The 20,683-nt window shown below is 43.6% G+C and overlaps 1 protein-coding gene across 2 annotated transcripts in view; it reads right to left on the bottom strand.

Moving 5' to 3' along the window:
- LGALS8 (galectin 8) overlaps positions 1-20,478 on the bottom strand; it is a 40,954-nt gene extending 20,476 nt beyond the window's left edge. Inside the window, exons 1-3 of one of the 2 annotated variants that reach the window (XM_077282988.1) lie at positions 20,323-20,477; positions 8,038-8,096; positions 1,503-1,591 (exon numbers count right to left, since the gene is read on the bottom strand). In XM_077282988.1, coding sequence (XP_077139103.1) covers positions 1,503-1,591; positions 8,038-8,076 — 128 coding nt within the window. In that variant the 5' untranslated portion in view covers positions 8,077-8,096; positions 20,323-20,477. Of the gene's footprint in view, positions 1-1,502; positions 1,592-8,037; positions 8,097-20,322 lie in introns of both variants that reach the window. The other variant, XM_077282989.1, reaches the window with a different exon arrangement.
- Between the last annotated feature and the right edge of the window lie 205 nt (positions 20,479-20,683).

The following is a 20,683-nucleotide window of genomic DNA, read 5'->3' as shown; positions in this document are numbered from 1 at the left end:
TCAATCATACTAAGATAAGGATGGGGCCATGTATACCAGGACGAGGATGGGAGCCAATCCTACCCGGATAAGGATGGGGCAATGCATACCTGGACGGGGATGGGGCCATGCATACCAGGGTAAGGATGGAGCTATGCATACCAGGACGGATATGGGGACCCTGCATACCAGGATAGGCATGAAGGGGTCCAGTCATACCAGGATGGGGATGAGGAGGTCATGCACACTAATATAAGGATGGGGTCATGCATGCCAGGATAGGGATGAGGGTGCCATGCATACCAGGATGGTGATGAGGGGGCCATGTACACGGATGGTGATGAGGGGGCCATGTACACCAGGATGGTGATGAGGGGGCCATGTACACCAGGATGGTGATGAGGGGGCCATGTACACCAGGATGGGGATGATAGGGGTTATGCATACCAGGATAAGGATGAGGGGGCCATGTACACCAAAATAAGGATGAGGGGGCCATGCACACCAGGATGGGGATGAGGGGGCCATGCACACCAGGATGAGATGGACCATGCATACCAGGATGGGGATGAGGGGACCATATATACCAGTTTAGGGGATATTAAGTACAGAATTGACCACATTTTTTGCTTCGATTTTTTTTTTTCTAATTTCCTCCTCTAAAACCTAGGTGCATCTTATGGTCCGGTATGTCATAGTCCAAAAAATATGGTAAGCTCGGTAAATTTAATACAACTGGATGGTTTACACTACTGGCTCATCTAACCTGAAATAAATTAACTGTATGTTGGAGAATTTGTAAAATATGTAATTTGAAAAGAAACGTATACATTTACAAATGTATATTGAGACATTGATGATTAAAAGCTGCCTAGCATAATGGCCGCTTTGTGTCACATTTAAGTCAGAGATTGACTAGACAGATGGGCAGATGTATTCGCACTAGTGATGAGTAAAAGTGCTTGGACAAGTCTTATACGAGCATGCGCGTGTGCTAACGCCTGACTTTGGCGTGCTTGAATAATATGTTAGATTCCCCGCATATGCATGTTTCGTGGCTGTTCGACAGTTGCTACACATGTAGGGATTGCCTAACAAAGAGGCAATATCAGCATGTGTTGAGGCAGTTGAACAGCCATAAAACATACAGGAGAGGGGACTCAAACATATTTTTGAGCACGCCAAAGTCAGTCGGTTAGCACACACGCATGCCCAGCATCCCTTGTCCGAGCACTTTCACTCATCACTAATGTCCACACCATCTCCAATCTAACCTACTGCATGGACATAAACAACCAAGGAGGTTCTCATGATTGGTGGTCCACGAAAATTCACCTATCGGGTATTTATGTGGTGATGCCATAAATGTATTTTGCATGCAAATTTCATATACGCTTTTATATCTATACAGACAGTATTCTTCAGGTTGAGGGATCTTTCATGATGATTTATAATACAATAGCAATCGGTGAGAACGTTAATTGAATTTTCAAATGAAAAGATAAAATGAGCTCTACAAATACCTGTCTGCATTGTGAGCAACTACCCCATGGACCACTACCATGGTTCCTGGTTCCAAATTTGAAAATATTGAGCCAACATATGGGATGATCTGTAAAAAATATTATACATTATTAAATAAAAACCTTACGGTCAAACTTCTTTTCTCTGCTACTTTACAGTGTAATATTTATAGGAATGCTATTTCAATGAAAATGTAATAGATATCTGTTGCGCAAAAACATTTAAAAATGTTTTTAGAGATGTAACATAGTGCAATCAGTGGGAGTCTTATCCATAGAGTGAGAATGGCCAGCAACAGTTACATAGCACATGGACCTCTCCCTGCTATGGTCCATGATCTGTCTACAAGGAAATTAAGAAAATAAGGAGTTGTATATGCAGACTATACAGTCTAAATTTTCTCTTTTTTTGTAACAAATTGCCAAAGATAGACCACAAATGTTGCATATCAGAAAACATTATATATATAATTCATGCAGCAGTTTTATTGTTCTTATTGGAATGAGCAAATTGTAGATTCAGAGTGAAGACAGCAAAACCACGATGGAACAGAAATGGAGACAAAAGTAAGGAAACCAGAACATGTGTTAAACCTTAGATTCCTCAAGGTACCCCTCTTTTACGCCAATGACAGCTTTATACCAACTTGGGATTCTGTCAAGCAGCTTCATCAGGTAAACACATGGAATGGCTTTCCTGCAGTCTTGAAGGAGTTCCCAGCTGAGCACGTGTTGGCTGTTTTGTGTTCTCACTCTGCTTCCAACTCACCCAAACTATCTCAACAGAGTTGAGGTCAGGTGATTGTGGAGGTCATGTCATCTGATCCAGAACTCTACCCCTCTCCCTTCTTATTCACATGGCCCTTATGCAGTCTGGAAGTGTGTTTTGGGTTATTGTCCCATTGCAATACAAATCATGATCACACCAACTGCAAACCAGATGGCATATCAATGGAAAATGCCGTCGCAGCCATGATGGATAAGTCTGCCTTGAAACTGGAATAATTCAACAACAGTGTCACCAGTAAAGCACCACCACACCTCCTCCATGCTCCACACCACACATATAAAAAGCATCAGCTAAAGTCTTCTGACAAAGACATGTTGGTTGGCACCAAAAATCGTTCATTTTGACTTTTCTGACCACAGTACAGAATTCCCCTGAAAATATGTTAATTCCTTGAATTGCTCGACCGAAATAAGTCTCTTTTTCTTGTTTAGTCTGTAATAATTACTTCCTTTCAGCAATTTGATCATGAAGCCCAACTTCTCGGAGTCTCCTCTAGACAATTGATATCTACTACTTCATTTAAGAGGGCTGTTATCTGAGGTGCTGTCATTTTTCCTTTTATGAGGCTGGAAACGCTAATGAACTTATCCTCTGCTGCAGAGCTCATTCTTGGTGTTCCTTTCCTGGGAAGCCAGTTTCATCATTGTGAATGATGGTTTTTATGACTGCACTTGAGCATAACTTCAAGGTCCTAGCAATTTTTCAAACTGACTGACTTCCAGGGCTGATATATAGCATTCTATAATGGGGTATATCTGCCCCCAACCTGACCTGAAAGAGAAGAAAAATAACTTTTATTATACTTATCTGCGGGGCGGGTGGGTCGAGCAGTGTCGATGTTCTTGATCCGGCGCTTACCACCGTCTTACGGTCGCTGTACTCCTTTGTGTGGATGACATGTCCCCTCACCATTCACACAGTCTCCTCAGCATCACGCTCCTGTGCAGGCATGCTTCTCTGTCCTGTTGAAGGCAGTGCAAAGCACTGCAGTGCGTAGGCGCCGGGAAAGGTCAAATAGCCCTGGCGCATGACCATTGCAGTACTTTGCTATGTCCTCAACAGAGCAAAGAAGTATGCCTGTGCAGGAGCGCGATGTCGAGGAGACTATATGGATGACGTAGGGACTCATCATCCACATGAAGCAAGAAGGAGAGGACGGCGATCGTAAGAATATGGGAGGTGCAGGACCAAGAAGAGCAACATCCCTTGTACCGGACCGCCACGCAGGTGAGTATAATAAAAGTTATTTTTCTTCTCTTGCAGGTCGGGTTGGGGGCTTATATACAGCATTATAGAATGCTGTATATCAGCCCTGAAAGGTGATGGCCATATCTCTCATCGGCCAAACCTGGTGACAAGTTTGCTTTAAAGCAATGATTGACTGCTGTTTGTGGTTACTTAGTTGACTGTTCTAGCTATATTCTAGCTTAGAACGGTTTTGGAATAGGGCTCAGCATTCTTACTTTGCAGCATTTTTTCCACACTTTCCTAAAACTTCTGCACGTTACAAAATATTATTTTCCAGGTCAATACAGTGATTCCAAACTAGTCTACTTTTTTATACAGATCAGAAATTTTAGAAAAAAGTGGTTTCAGTCACCATTTTCATAGAACTGTAAACTTCTATTATTTTTCTGTCAGTGGCGCTATGAGGTCTTGTTTTTATTTTGTAAAGGGGGCGGTTCTTTTCATGTTAGGGATATGCCAAGAATGAAAAACTTTTTGGCATTTAATGTAGAGTGAATACATTTTTTTGTTTTGATAAATTGGGCTTACAGATGCGGCAACACCAAATATGTTTATTTATTTATTGTTCCATAATTGTTAGTCCCTTTAGGGAACTTGAATGTGCAATCACTTGTTCTATTACTGCAGTAATATCCTCTGTGTGGAGAATTATTACACAAGTGATTATTTTGACCGTATCATTATTTTTATGCAGATTTTCCAGCTCCCAGCTGTATAAGCTTGAATGCTTATAGGATGAAGCAGATCAGGTGATGTGTATTTGTGTAATGAGGGAGGATGAGGCCTAAGGATAGGAATACCCTTTATCCAGGTGTGCAGAATTATTAGGCAAAATGGGCTAAAAAAGAAATTGACTGTGTAAAGTCAAAAAATTGTTACAAGTCTTGCTATAGGGATGCAACATTCATGAAATTAGTAAGCTATTGGGGTTTGATCACAGAACCAACAAAAGTTTGTTGCAGATAGTCATCAGGGTCACAAAAACGTGTGGAGAAAAAAAAAGGTGCACATTATCTGCCAAAGACTTATGAAGAATTAAACGTGAATCGACCCATTATCCTCCGGTGCTGCCATATTCCAGGATTGCAACCTCCCTGTAGTGTGCAAAAATACAAGGTTTTCAGTGCTCAGAGACATGGCCAAGGTAAGGAAGGCTGAAACCAGACTAAACCCTATGAGAACTTGTGGGCCCCTAACAGTAATGACTGTTACTGAAAAGAAGGGTGGTCATATTGGTCACTGATATTCTTTAAAATGTCAGGTTTGTATTTTTGTACATTTTGAGTGGTTAGGTTATTATTCTCACTTTTACAGAAGAAAATAAGCAATTAAGATGGGGAAATTTAAATTTTTCATTTAGATGCACAGTAAATCTGCACACTAATAGATGCTCAATAATTCTGCACACGTAGACATTCACCGACAAAAGACAAAACCTAACTTTTACTTTCTTATTTAGGCTTCAGATTAATTAAGGTTTTGGATTCACCGACAGCATTGTAGTTGTCCAATAATAAAATTATTGATGAAAAGTACAAATTGTCTAATAACTGTGCACACAGTGTAGAGAAAAATGACATACAACACAGGCTGGGCTTCATAGGAGGACTAAATTGACAGTGGCGAGTGTCTTCAGCAGACCCTCGGCTGCCTTTACAACCCATCAACACCTCACAGCTAAGCCTATGGATGTGTGCAACTCTGATCGCTGTTACAGGTAGAGGTCAGTTGTTAAATACAGCCATAATCTGCCAGGTATAGTGTGACCCGTATGTGCGGCCTGATGTAGGATGTATTGTTAAAGGGAACTTGTCGCATCATAATGTGATTTACCTACAGATAAATAGTCTTAGAAATGGTGCCTGGCTGACAACTTTCATCCATGCAGGTGTGCCGGTGTGCCTACAGTCATCTCTCAAAGCACTGTGAGCAGCGGATGTCAGCACACCTTGGGGCTTGGCAGCCGCCCTGCAGTTCAGAACTGACCGTATGTCAGAGCCGACACACCTTACTGACTGAAGATGGAGGAATAAAGTTCATTTTCTCCTGGGAGCCACGCTTTAAAAAGAGGTGGTTCACTACAATGTACAGTTGACACCAGAAGTTTACATTCACTATATAAAAAGACACATATGCATGTTTTTCTAAATATTTAACATGAAATCAGAATAAACCTTTCCCGTCTTAGGTCAGATAGGATTACCATAATTATTAATATTTGCCAAATGCCTGAATAATGAGAAAGAGAAAGAATGTTTTAAGGCATTTTTATTACTTATTGCAAAGTCAAAAGTTTGCATACATTTCATTAGTATTTGGTACCATTGCCCTTAAACTGAATGACTTGGGTCAAACGTTAGGGCTATCCTTCCACAAGCTTCTCACAATAGTTGGTCAGAAATTAGGCCCATTCCTCTTGACAAAACTGGTTTAACTGATCCAGGTTTGTAGGTCGCCTTGCTCACACCTGCCTTTTCAGCTTTGCCCATAAATTTTTAATAGTATTGAGGTCATGGCTTTGTGATGGCCGCTCCAAAACATTGACTTTGTTATCCTTAAGCCACTTTACCATTTTGGCAGTATGCTTTGGGTCATTGTCCATTTGGAAGACCCATTTCCACCCAAGCTTTAACGTCCTGGCTGATGTCTTGAGATGTTGCTTCAGTATTGCCACATAATCTTCTTTTCTCATGATGCATCTATTTTGTGAAGTGCACCAGTCCCTCCTGCAGCAAAACAATCCCACAACATGATGCTGCCTCCTGCGTGTTTCACAGTTGGGATGGTGTTCTTAGGCTTCCAAGCTTCTCCCTTTTTACTTCAAACGTAACAATGGTCACTATGCCCAAAAAGTTCAATTTTAGTTTAATCAGACCACAGGACATGTCTCCAAAAATTAAGGTCTTTGTTTCTGTGTGCATTTGCAAACATTAATCTGGCTTTTTTATGTTTCTTTTGGAGTTATGGCTTTTTCCTGGCAGAGTGGTCTTTCAGCCCATGTTGATACAGTACTCATTTCACTGTGGATATTGACACAATCTTAGCAGCTTTAGCCATCATCTTCACAAGGTCTTTTGCTTTGGTCCTTTGGTTGAAATGCACATGTCGGACAAAAGCACGTTTATGTCTGGGACACAGAACCCATCTCCTTCCTGAGTGGTATGATGGCTGGACATTCCCATCTTGCTTATACTTGCGTATAATTGTTTGTACAGATGAACGAGGAGCCTTCAGGTATCTTAAAATTGTACGCAAGGAGGAGCTAGACTTGTGCAAGTCCACAATTCTCTTCCTGACATTTTGGCTTATTTCCTGAGACTTTCCCTTGATGCTACACAAAGAAGCAGTGTGTTTCAGGTGTGCATTAAAATACATCCACAGATGTGTCTCTAATTAACTCACATGTTGCCAAAAAAGCTTCCAAACACATGACATCATCATATGGGCAGTCCAGAATTATTTAAAGGCATAGTAATGTTAGTGTATGTAAACATTTGACTTTGTAGTAAGTAATAAAAATGCCTTAAAACATTCTCTCCCTCATTATTCTCGCATTTGGCAAATGTTAATAATTATGGTAATCCTAATTGACCTAAAACGGGAAAGGTTTATTCTGATTTCATGTCAGATATTGAGAAAAACATGTATATGTGTCTTTTTATATAGTGTATGTAAATTTATGGTTTCAACTGTATATTGTGCACATCGATGTAAACCTTTCAAACAAGTCTTTTTGCAAAAACCTTATGTTAACATATTTGCCCCTGAGCGGCACTATCACTGCTCGCTCAGTCCTGATCACGCTACCCCCTGCTGCAGCTGGCATCCAGTGATGTAACGTCACCTTCCGGACTCACTGCACGTCACAGCCCAGTGCTGGATACTGTGCTGTGACGTGCGGTGAAACACTGCCCACAGCCCAGTCATTAAGGGGGAATTGTGGGAGTCTGCGTGAGACCAGGTCACGCCTCAGTGATGTAAGGTCAACTACCAGAGTCTGCAAGTTGACACGTCACCGGCGGCTGCAGCAGGGACTAAGCGAGCAGCGATAGCGCTGGTCAGAGGCAAAACAACTTATCTGAAAGGTTTAGTTCGATGTGCGCATTATACATTGTAGTGTACCACCTCTTTAGTCTGGGCACTTTTGTAACACTATGTACCTACAGATAGCCCTATAACTGCAGGTAAATAGCCTTATACGGCGTGACAGATTCCATTTAAGCCCTATGTGGGTAACAAATGAAAGGGTCAACCCCAACCATATATGCCAAGTGATTATATATTTCCTATGCCGCAGTCAGTTCAGAGGAATTGGATATGGTTAGATACCACTTCCCTAGCAATAAAAACTGATCACTAAGGTTTTTGAAAGCAAGACACAAGATGATCAGCCTCCTAAGGTTCAGAAAGGATTATTACAATGACATTTCCCCTTAAACTTAGCAGGGATGGCTACATAACAGATGTGCATGTGTGGTATTAAAAGCTGTTATTTACCGGCTCAAAGATGGCTTGATGAAGTCTATTACCAGACATGTCTTCCTTATTAATAAGAACTAAAAAAGGGAAAAAAATAACAATATATTTGAAACAATATAACATATTTTAACAATTAGATCAACTGACCGAACAATATATATATATATATATATATATATATATATATATATATATATATATATATATATATATATATATATATATATATATATATATATATATATATATATATATATATATAAATAATTTGTAGCCAAAAAAAGTCAAATACAAAAATAGATCAATGGCTACCTTCGTCTGTGCTAAAAACTAAGGAAATGTGAAATATGTGAAATGTGAATAGCATACTGGCTTATGAACTTTATGAACAAACACATGAGATTTTTAGCACAAGATTTGCAAACGTTGTGAGCCCATTCACCAAAACGTCAAGGTAATCTCAGATCGAATGGGTAACTACACTGAGCCTCCTATATAAGTAGGCTTTATCCTGTTATTAGCCATAGGTAAGTGTTCACATTAGGCATTCAGCTCAGATACCATAGGTAAGTGTTCACACCAGTCAGTGTAGTTACCCATTCGATCTGAGATTACCTTGACGTTTTGGTGAATGGGCTCACAACGTTTGCAAATCTTGTGCTAAAAATCTCATGTGTTTGTTCATAAAGTTCATAAGCCAGTATGCTATTCACATTTCACATATTTCACATTTCCTTAGTTTTTAGCACAGACGAAGGTAGCCATTGATCTATTTTTATATTTTAACAATTAATCACCAATTATTTTTCATTCCTTCTCCATCTCTTGGGTAAGGGTTAACAATTAAAGAAGCTCTCCTCCCATAAAAGTTTGTATCCTCTTAAAGGGAACCTGTCACCCCCAAAATCGAAGGTGAGCTAAGCCCATCAGTATCAGGGGCTTATCTACAGCATTCTGGAATGCTGTAGATAAGCCCCCGATGTAACCTGAAAGATGACAAAAAGAGGTTAGATTATACTCACCCAGGGGCGGTCCTGGTACGATGGGCGTCGCGGTCCGGTACGGGGCCTCCCATCTTCTTACGATGACGTCTTGTGTTCATGCTGCGGCTCCGGCGCAGGCATACTGTCTGCCCTGCTGAGGGCAGAGTAAAGTACTGCAGTGCGCAGGCGCTGGGCCTCTCTGACCTTTCCCGGCACCAGAGCCACAGCGTGAAGACAAGAAGAGGACGTCATCGTAAGAAGATGGGAGGCCCCAGACCGGACCGCAACGCCCCAGACCGGACCCATCGGACCGGACTGCAGCGGGACCGCCCCTGGGTGAGCACTGAGTATAATCTAACCTCTTTTTCTCATCTTTCAGGATACATCGGGAGCTTATCTACAGCATTACAGAATACTGTAGATAAGCCCCTGATGCTGGTGGGCTTAGCTCATCTTCGATTTTGGGGGTGACAGGTTCCCTTTAATATATTGCAGTCATCATATTATGTTGTGCTGTGACAAAGACCGCTGTGTCGGTCGAAACGCGTCGCTTGCCTCCATGGTGTTATGGTGCTGTTCCAGGAGTTCTCCTGATTTTAATATATTGGATTAAAGTTCATTTTTTTATTGGAAGCTGGAACATTTCTTCTTTTTTTGTGTGAAAATCATATTATACAGCACTGTGCACTTACAATTACTCATTTTGCCTTTCTACACAGTTAATTACACCCTTTTCTCTGCTCTATGTAGAAGTCTCTTGTCCCTCCATTTATCATTCCCCTCTTCAACTCCTGATCCAGCTGCTCCGCTCCTCCCCTGCTAAGGACTTATGCAGTGACTCATGAGTCATGCAGGGAAAATTTGCTTCCTGTTTCTACATAGCGCTTAGAAGGATTCAGTCAGTTATTAAACACATGATGTCATAGAGCTAATGGAAAAGAGAAGAATTAACTGGGTACAAGGGAAAAATGAGTACGGTAGTTGTTAAGTACACAGAGCTACTTAATATGATGATTGCAATACTATCCAACAGGCATTGAGGAGAATTAAAGGGGTATTTGGGACTATTTTTTTCCCATTTACTATGGGCCTAAGAACTAATCTGAACTGGCAGAGACACTCCCCTCGCCGATGTCTGCCAGCTCAGAGTGGTCACAGACTGCTCCTGTCGGTGATTCAGCAGCTTCCGCTGACATCTTTGCTCTGTCAACAAGACGTGACTGCCAATGTCATGCTGATTGATAGCTGGCTCCACGCTGCCTAACTGTGGGGAGCCGGCTGTCAATCAGCATGATGCCAGCAGTCATGCCCCATTGATAAAGCAGCATGGAAGAAGAAGAGCTGGTCTGTTGATGTAAAGCAGCAGAATTGCTGGCAGGAGTGGTCCGTGCCTGCACTGAGCCAGCATGGGTAGAACTGGCAGATAGTTAGCAACTACCTGCCTGTTAGTTCTTAGGCCCATACTAAAATAAAAAATAAAATAGTCCAAGAAAACCCTTTTAAGGCGTTTACCAGCTGCTACTGCTAATACATGTTACGATACGGCTTAAGGTACCATCACACTCAGCGACGCTGCAGCGATATAGACAATGATCCGATCGCTGCAGCGTCGCTGTTTAGGTCGCTGTAGAGATGTCAAACACAGCAGCTCCAGAACGATGCAGGAGCGATCCTGTGACGTAACGGTGACTCACTTCTCGTTCTCACAGGTTGTTAGCTCCATGTTTAACATTGCTGACATCGTTGCTTTTGCTGTCAAACACGACGATAAACGCCGATCTGACGACCAAATAAAGTTCTGGACTTCTAGCTCCGACCAGCGATATCACAGCGGGATCCAGATCGCTGCTGCGTGTCAAACACAACGAGATCGCTATCCAGGACGCTGCAACGTCACGGATCGTTGTCGTTCTTGTTGTAAAGTTGTTTAGTGTGAAGGTACCTTTATTGTAATGTGTTCTTATCAGTACCAGATAATCAAAACCATACAATTTACTTATATTTATAAATCGTACTATTCACCTTAATCAACAGCTCCCCTCACACACTATATGCCAGACTCCACAATCCCCCAAAGTATGATGGATCCAATAGCCCCCCCCACACATAGTATAATGGACCCCACAGCCTGCCACACACAGCATGATGGCACAGTTTGTCCCAAATGCTGCCTGACCAAATATATATATATATATATATAAATAAATAAATAAAACTATTCACCTAACCCCGACCCCCTGATTCACTGGTTCGTTCCATGCAATGTGGAGACGGAGGTTCTGCACAGCGGGTACAATGTAGTGACGTCATCATGCCTGACGCAGCCTACATTTTGTCCAGGTCTGCTTTATGGGAAGGTTCATGGAAAATTCACAGAATAATGAACTGTCAATCTTCCCACAGATGTCAATTCAGTTGGATTCAAATCTGGGACCTCAGGGTTTCCCCATTCTTTACTGTGTGTACTTTGTACATATATACAGGTGCTTCTCACAAAATTAGAGTATCGTCAAAACGTTAATTTCAGTTCTTCAATACAAAAAATGAAACTCATATTATATAGTCATTACAAACAGAGTGATCGATTTCAAGTGTTTATTTCTGAGGTGAACTTGACAGCGTGAGAAAATGTTCAGAAACTTTCCCACGCTACAGAGTTCATGTCCGGTCAGGTGGTGAGGCTGCGCAGGCAGCTTTTCATTTATTACACAGTGGTTTACATTCGGGGCGGTAGCATTAGCGCCGCTCCCGGTTGTAAACTATTTAACCCCTTGAGATGGATTGCAGCGTGGGACTTGACTGTACAGCGGACAGGTATGGGATATTGTTGCTTTTTTTTTTTTTACAGAAGAACGAGGGCTTCGCTTGGATTGACAGTGCAAGAAAGATCTTAAACCTGTGTGTTTAAATATTTCATTAAAAGACTTTATTTTTAATGTGTGTATTTTTAACCCTTTCAGACTATTGGATTAATAAAGGATAGGTGTCTTACTGACAGCTCTCCATTATTAACCGGGCTTAATGTCACCTTACAATAGCAAGGTGACATTAACCCCATATTACCCCATATGCCACCGCTACTGGGCATTGGGAAGAGAGAGGCTAAGTGCCGGAATAGGCGTCTTTTCTGGGATTGGCTGGAGGCAGATGTTTTTAGCCAGGGGGGGCCAGTAACCATGGTCCCTCTCTAGGCTATTAACCTCTTCATGACCTTGGGATTTTCCATTTTTCCGTGTTCGTTTTTCGCTCCCCTCCTTCCCATAGCCATAACTTTTTTATTTTTCCGTCAATATGGCCATGTGAGGGCTTATTTTTTGCGAAACAAGTTGTACTTTTGAACGACATCATTGGTTTTAGCATGTCGTGTACTAGAAAACGGGAAAAAAATTCCAAGTGCGGTGAAATTGCAAAAAAAGTGCAGTCCCACACTTGTTTTTTGTTTGCTAGGTTCACTAAATGCTAAAACTGACCTGCCATTATAATTCTCCAGGTCATTACGAGTTCATAGACACCTAACATGACTAGGTTCTTTTTTATCTAAGTGGTGAAAAAAAATTCCAAACTTTGGTAAAAAAAAAATAAAAAAATTGCGCCATTTTCCGATACCCGTAGCGTCTCCATTTTTCATGATCTGGGGTCGGTTGTGGGCTTATTTTTTGCGTGCCGAGCTGGCGTTTTTAATGATACCATCTCGGTGCAGATACGTTCTTTTGATCGCCCGTTATTGCATTTTAATGCAATATCGCGGCGACCCAAAAAATTTTTTTTCTCACTACGCTGTTTAGCGATCAGGTTAATGCTTTTTTTTTTATTGATAGATCGGGCGATTCTGAACGCGGCGATACCAAATATGTGTAGGTTTGATTTTTTTTTTTTATTGATTTATTTTGAATGGGGCGAAAGGGGGGTGATTTTACTTTCATATTTTTTTTTTTTTTACTTGTTTTTTTTTACTTTTGCCATGCTTCAATAGCCTCCATGGGAGGCTAGTAGCTGGCACAACGCGATTGGCTCTGCTACATAGCAGCGATCATCAGATCGCTGCTATGCAGCAGAAATGCAGGTGTGCTATGAGCGCCGACCACAGGGTGGCGCTCACAGCTACCGGGGATCAGTAACCATAGAAGTCTCAAGGACCTCTATGGTTACTATTCAGAAGCATCGCTGACCCCTGATCATGTGACGGGGGTCAGTGATGCGCTCATTTCCGGCCGCCCGGCCGGAAGCGCCGGTTAAATGCCGCTGTCTGCGTTTGACAGCGGCATTTAACTAGTTAATAGCGGCGGCTGAATCGCGATTTCACACGCCGCTATTGCGGGCACGTCAGCTGTTCAAAACAGCTGACATGTCCCGGCTTTGATGAGGGCTCACCGCCGGAGCCCACATCAAAGCGGGGGTTCTGACCTCGGACGTACTATCCCGTCCGAGGTCAGAAAGGGGTTAATATCTGCCCTCGGTCACTGGCTTTCCCTCTCTGGCGGAGAAAATTGCGCAGGAGTCCAAGCCAGTTTTTTCCGTGAATTAATCCTTTAATTTAACACCTACAGCTCCAAAATTTTACACACACACTCTACAAACATTATTATTGAGGGACATGTAAAAATATAACGGATATGCTATGGTTTACTGTATGTAAACCATGTCTCATATCCTGTCGGGTTCAGTAATGATTTTACAGAATCCGCCAATTGAATTATCAGCTATTCTGCCATCTAGCTCTGTATGAAATAGACTGTATATGTGTTTTCAAGAATATTTGAGGAAAAGGATCCATGCTATATCCATTTTGCAAGCCGGCGAGAAAATCTCGCCATACGGATGTCATACGGATGTCACACGGATGCTTACATGTGAGAAAATCGCATCCTCGCACTGCACACGGATGACATACGGATCACTGTTCACGGAACATTTATTAGATTCTCGCCCGTGTAAACCGGACCGATTTTTTATACGTTATCTGTGACTCCAGCCTTAGATGCACAACAGCTGCAAGTGTGCTTCACTTTGCACTTTTATTCTGGGAGGGCTTGCATCCAAGCCTCCCCCCGGAAAATGGGATTCGGACGTATGTTATTATGGGGTCATAAACCATAATGGTGCCCAGCAGAGGCATTACCTGCGCTGTAACGTGCCTCATTCTATTTATGATGCATACCACGGCACACGCTTGCTCTGCTGGCATCATTATAGTCTATGGCTCCGTCGGCGCATACATCCGAATCCCGTTTTGCCGGGAGGGGAGGGGGGGTTGGGGGTGTTGTTATGCAAGTCCCAATTGGACCCACAAACGTGGAGAAAAGCGCAATGTGAAAGAACTCTAAGGGTGCATTCACACATCCATGTGACTGTGTTTATCAGACAATACACAGATCCGCTGAGTATGTCCTATTCTGATCCTCAACATCTTTTTGGATACATGATTTTCACGGTTGTTTGAATGGATCTGTGCAGCGTCAGACTGGAGCACCTTGGGCCCACCAGAGAAAATCATTCTTGGGGCCCACTATGTAGCTACATAGAAATAGATACAAGACCACCAATTGTGCGGTAAAAAGAGCTAATATCAGGGTATAATATAAGGTAGTTCACGTCTTAATTATGTAGCAAGGGTTGGGGTAGCCCCCTCACAGAATATAATGTAGCCCCCTCATAAAATATAATGCGGTCCCCTCTCATAGAATATAATGCAGCACTCCACAAAATATAATGCAACCCCCTCAGGTATGACGCAGTCCCCACCATAGAATATAATGTAGCTCCCCCATAGGGTATAATGCAGCCCCCCTCATATAATATAATGCAACCCACCAAAGAATATAATGTAGTCCCGAGAGAATGCAGTTCCACCACAGAATATAATGCAGCCCCCCCCCATAGAGTATACTGTAGCCCCCTCATATAGTATGATGTAGTCCCCCATAATATAATGTAGTCCCGAGAGAATAATGCAGCCCCACCACAGAATATAATGCAGCCCCCCAGGGCCGTATTTAGAGTTTCTGCTGCCCTAGGCACTTTTAGTGCTGCCTCCCCCTTTGGTGAGTATGAGACTATCGGCAGTGACTTTGGCAAGAATCGCTGATGTGAAAGTCGCCTTTTGCAGCAGATCCGGCAGTTTTTCTGCATCTGCCGCGTAACAGATCACTTACAGCAACACTGCGTTCGGCCTCATTCATTCCCTATGGGATTTGCGGCACTTGCCGTGACCTGGCAAATGTGGTACCATACCTCCCAACTTTTGAAGAAGGGAAGGAGGTATAAAGTTTGTGGCGCGCGTAGTGCGCCGTGGCAAATTTTAGGCCACGCCTCTGACCACACCCATTTCACAACTAGTCACACCCATATCCACGTCCCAACCACAGCCATTTAGCACTGCTGATCACACTGTTTTATCTAATATATAAAGCTGAATGTGTGTATGTGTGTATGTATGTGTGTATGTCCGGGATTGGCATCTGAACCGTCGCAGCTACAGCCACAAAATTTTGCACAGTCACACGTCTGGACCCCGAGAGCGTCATAGGCTATGTTGTGAGGTGAAATTTTAACCCCGCGCGTTCCAATTCACCAAACAATTTTGCCCCTATCTACATAATGGGGAAAAAGTGAAGGGAAAAGTGTTGGAGGAAAATTGACAGCTGCCAGATGTGAACAATGGGGACTTAAAGAATGAGAGCGATGGCGCCAAAGAGTATATACCGTACAGTTGCTAAGGTGGGGCCCCGACATGGGATACTCACCACACACGGGGATATGAACACACACACAAAATGCGCCACACACTACCACGTGCTTGAACACATATACGACCCTCAGCGCACATTTCACCACACACACCAACCTCGCCACATAAAAGTCGAAACACAAAAGTCACCACTCAAAACTCGCCACGCGCAAAACTCGCTACATGCAAAACTCGCCATATGCAAAACTAGGCTCACGCAAAACTCGCCACACGTGCAAAACTCACCTCATGGAAAACTCACCTCATGCAAAACTTGCACACACAGAAAAATTGCCACATGTACAAAAGTTGCACCACATGCAAAAGTTGCCTCACACAAAACTTGCACATACTCAAAACGCACCACACATAAAACTCGCCACGCGCAAAACTCGCCATGCACAAATCTTGCTGCACACAACTTGCTACACTAACCTGTCACATGCAACTCGACACACAAAATGTTGCTACACGCATGTCGCCACACAAAACTCATCTCACAAAAGTCGCTACATGCATGTCGCCACACGCAACTCAACACACACAACTTGACACATGAAACTCGCCCTAAAACACACACAAGTCTGGTATTATCCTTCAAAAATAAAAATCTGATTTAATAAGCTGACAAACTACAAGAGCAACAAATGTACCATATAGGAATCCGGCAGCTGTCAGTCACATGACCTGTCTATTATGTGTATGTGTGAGCTAATATATACTGCCAGGGGGTGGGCTTCCTGTTGGCTGGGGATTTATCAGGTTGCCAATAGCAACCAATCACAGCTCAGCTTCTATTTTGCTACAGTTAATTATTCTGAGCTCTGATTGGTTAATATAGGCAACGAAGACATTCTCAGTATAACAAAGCTAATATATGTTGTGAAATTCTTCTATTAGCTTAGTTTTTGCCTTTTAATAATTACATTTCTATCTGTTTTGTGTTTTTTGTGTGCAGAATAAATTTTTGTTATCACATTCTATTTTGCTAACAGCAGTCATTAACCCGGGCGAAGCCGGGTAGTACAGCTAGTATACAATAATTATAAACAAAAAAAAATATGGCCACACCGTGCTCCATACTGTATAATAGCCACACATGATGCTCCATATTGTATAACGGCCACCACACATGATGCTCCATACTGTATAATGGCCACACACAGTTCTCCATACTGTATAATGGCCACACATGATGCTCAATACTGTATAATGGCCACACATGATGCTCCATACTGTATAATGTCCATTGGCCACACATGATGCTCCATACTGTATAATGGCCACACACAGTTCTCCATACTGTATAATGATCCCACATGATGCTCAATACTGTATAATGACCCCCCCTCCTGTATGCATGGCTCATCTCCCTCCCGTCCCATATGCATGGCTCATATCCCCCCCTGTATCCATGGCTCATATTCCCCCCCCCTGTATGCATGGCTCATATCCCCCCCTGTATGCATGGCTCATATTCCCCCCCTGTATGCATGGCTCATATTCCCCCCCTCCTGTATGCATGGCTCATTTTCCCCCCCTGTATGCATGGCTCATATCCCCCCCCAGTGTATGCATGGCTCATATTCCCCCCTGTATGCATGGCTCATATTCCCCCCCCCCCGTATGCATGGCTCATATCCCCCCCGTATGCATGGCTCATATCCCCCCCGTATGCATGGCTCATATCCCCCCCCTCTGTATGCATGGCTCATATTCCCCCCCCTGTATGCATGGCTCATATCCCCCCCCTGTATGCATGGCTCATATCCCCCCCCTGTATGCATGGCTTATCTCTCCACCCCCCCCCCCCCGCACCCGCTCCTGCTCCCATCTTGCATGGCGCGCCGGCTTATGTCCTCCTTCATCCCCCCGTCTCACCTGGCTGTCCCACTCTGCACGGCCGTGCCAACATCCCTCTGGCTCTGTCCCGACTCCCGGCGCAGCACCTTCTTCCTGCGTGAGCGGTCATGTGATACAGCTCATTAAGGACATGAATATGCGCATATTCATGCCCTTAATGAGCGGTACCACGTGACCGCTCATTCAGGACGAGCTGCAGACGCCGAGACCAGGCATCGCTGGAGCAGGGCTAGTATCGTCTTCAAGGAGGGTGGGTGGGAGGCGGGCGGCCGGGGGGGGGGGGGGCCTTGGAGCAGTGGGGGCCCTAGGCAGCTGCTGGCCAGTATGCCAGCAGGTGTCAGTGCCTGTGCCCACCGGAGAATCCTCCGGTTCTCCAGTCCGAGCCTGAATATGCGCATATTCATGACCTTAATGAGCGGTACCACGTGACCGCTCATTCAGGATGAGCTGCAGACACCGAGACCAGGCATCGCTGGAGCAGGGTGAGTATCGTCTTCAAGGAGGGTGGGTGGGAGGCGGGCGGCCGGGGGGGGGGGCCCTGGAGCAGTGGGGGCCCTAGGCAGCTGCTAGCCAGTATGCCAGCAGGTGTCAGTGCCTGGGCCCACCGGAGAATCCTCCGGTTCTCCGGTGGGCCAGTCCGAGCCTGGATCTGTGAGAATCTCTGGGTCCACGTGTTGTCATGAAAAAAAAAACAAAAAAACGAATAGTACTTAGACATTTCACATGGATGCGTGAATACACCCTTAGGTTTTGGTCACATGTCCAGTAATCATATGTTTGAAGCAAAAAAAACTGCATCAGTTACAAACTGATCCAAAACTTATGCATGAAAAAAACTGAACCATTCACATTGAAGTCAATGATTTCATAAATTCACACTGAAGTCAATGATTTAATAAAGGGATCCAGTAGCAATCAGTTTTTTCAGTCAGACAGATTAATTGATTGATGCTGGATCCGTTTGATAAATCACTGCAGTCAATGTGCATGAATCAGTTACTATAAAGTGGTTACTGGTTTCATTTCAATAGACCAGAGGATAAACACCAAACATGGTGGTCATAAAAAAGGTCCGAAGTAAAAAACCTTCATTAGCAAACATGTGGTTATATGGAGACACTGTATATATATTACGCTGGGTTCACAATGCGTTATGGGCGTCTGTTAGACGGACTACGTTACACCGTGGCATAAACGCGGTGTAATGTAGTCCGTTAAGGCCGCCATTAATTCCTATGTCGTATGCATCGCTAGCACACGCCCACAATGGGCATGCACTAGGGATGTGCCGTCATTGAGTGACGTACCCTGAGACGCGGGCTGCAGCGTTTCCGGGTCCGTCACTGCTAGCGCAGATAGAGCAAGCAGATGCTCCATCTGCGCTAGCGATGTGCCAAAGTTGGCACTTGCGTTTACAGCAGCCCTTTACTGTATGTGTTGAACGGGCTGCTGTAAACGCAATGTGAACCCAGCCTTATTTTCATAGTTGATTTTTATTTCTTGATGTTTAACTAGGGAAAAGGGTCAATTTTAATTTTTATGGGGATTTTTAATAACTTTTTTTTTTTTTTACTAAACACTATAATTTTTCTCTTGTACTATATACTAAAATACTTCAATATTGCAATATATACTGAAAGTCAGTGTCATTTGAAGCCCAGCCTGTGGGTCAGCTTCACAGGCATACCAAGATGATGGGACTGGAGCCTTCAGGAGGTCCGTGGCAACCTATCAGGGCTCTATAATGTCACAGTGGATGTGCAAACCGGGACCGTGTGACGTAAATGCCGTTGGTAAAAATCGTCAGCAGCATTTAAAGGGAACGTGTCGTGTCCCCAAACGCTATTAATCTGCAGTTATAGGATTTAGCTGCAGGTCAATAGCGCTATAAAGCTGCGGTCGCCGCACTGCTATCCTGGCTACCAGGAGGAAATGAACTTTATTGCTCCCGGCAACCTCTCTCGGTCTGTGAAAAATCCCGGATATGTGTATGGCCCCGTTTATAACCACACGAAAATAAGATGTCTGAGCTCTCACAGCGATTGGGGACATGGCAAGTTCTCTTTATGTGGCTGAACTGCAGCGATCCAGCTAGTGAGGCCATTTTGCAACCACAAAAAAAAAAACAAACAAACAATTTTTCATCCAGGTGGTGGTCGATTTCTACAAACCATGTGCCTTCTGTTTTTTTTACGTACGCTAAATTAATAATAAAAAAGTCCCTACCGTCTCCTAACAACTGGTCGGTAATGTCACTGTGTTACCAACGTCCGCCGGCAGTCACAGTGTGAACAGCAGCCTGGAGAATCATTCCCGCCAGCGCCCGTCTGAGATTACAGACGTCACGTAGCGATGACACATCTGAAGATGGTTTTGAATGAATTAATGCAAACACTTTTGGCAGCAGTACCATTATTTTCACGTGTCTTTTACCTTTTTCCATACATATAATCATTTGGCCAAAAATAAAAATAGGGATCACCCCTCCTCCATCCCTAAAAACAAACCCTATGTTTGTAGCCTGCTGTGGTGGCTGGTAACCTTAGCAACGAGCTGTAAATAAGATAAAAAAGATGAGAATAACTCTTTACAATAGAACCTTCTGTGAGGGGCGTCACAGAAAAGTGCGGTGGCCCCTCATTAAGTAGTGCTACCTATAAGGAGCAATGTCACATCCACAGACAACTCTCCAGGACCATCAGACACAGACGTCACATGACAAATACTGACCCCAGTCTTCACCGTGTCGGCCGGAGCTTCCTTGTCCAGCTGCAGTCACTAGAGGGAGGATCGTGCACCGCCTACTGAACACACTCTGCCCAGCATCTATTCTCTCTGCACTATGGAATCATTTTTTTTCTGGTTCATAGAAACTACTGGCTGCCGTCCTCTGTTCTGAAGAAGCCCGTCTCCACTTCCGAGGACGGAATATCAGTAAGTGGCCATTGTTCTGAAGACCAATTACAAGCCTTTGAATAGGACGAGCGCCGAAAAAATGGCGGCTAGGAAGCGGACACAGGGTGTTACAGCCTTGCGATGAAAACTAAAACAAGTCCGGCCTGTCCGTGGTCACGTGATGTATGGGAAATCG

This window comes from Ranitomeya variabilis, chromosome 2 (assembly GCF_051348905.1).
Source record: "Ranitomeya variabilis isolate aRanVar5 chromosome 2, aRanVar5.hap1, whole genome shotgun sequence".
In the NCBI taxonomy this organism is placed as follows: domain Eukaryota; kingdom Metazoa; phylum Chordata; class Amphibia; order Anura; family Dendrobatidae; genus Ranitomeya; species Ranitomeya variabilis.
The sequence above is the reverse complement of the archived record's forward strand: the minus strand, read 5'-3'. Positions and strand labels throughout refer to the sequence as shown.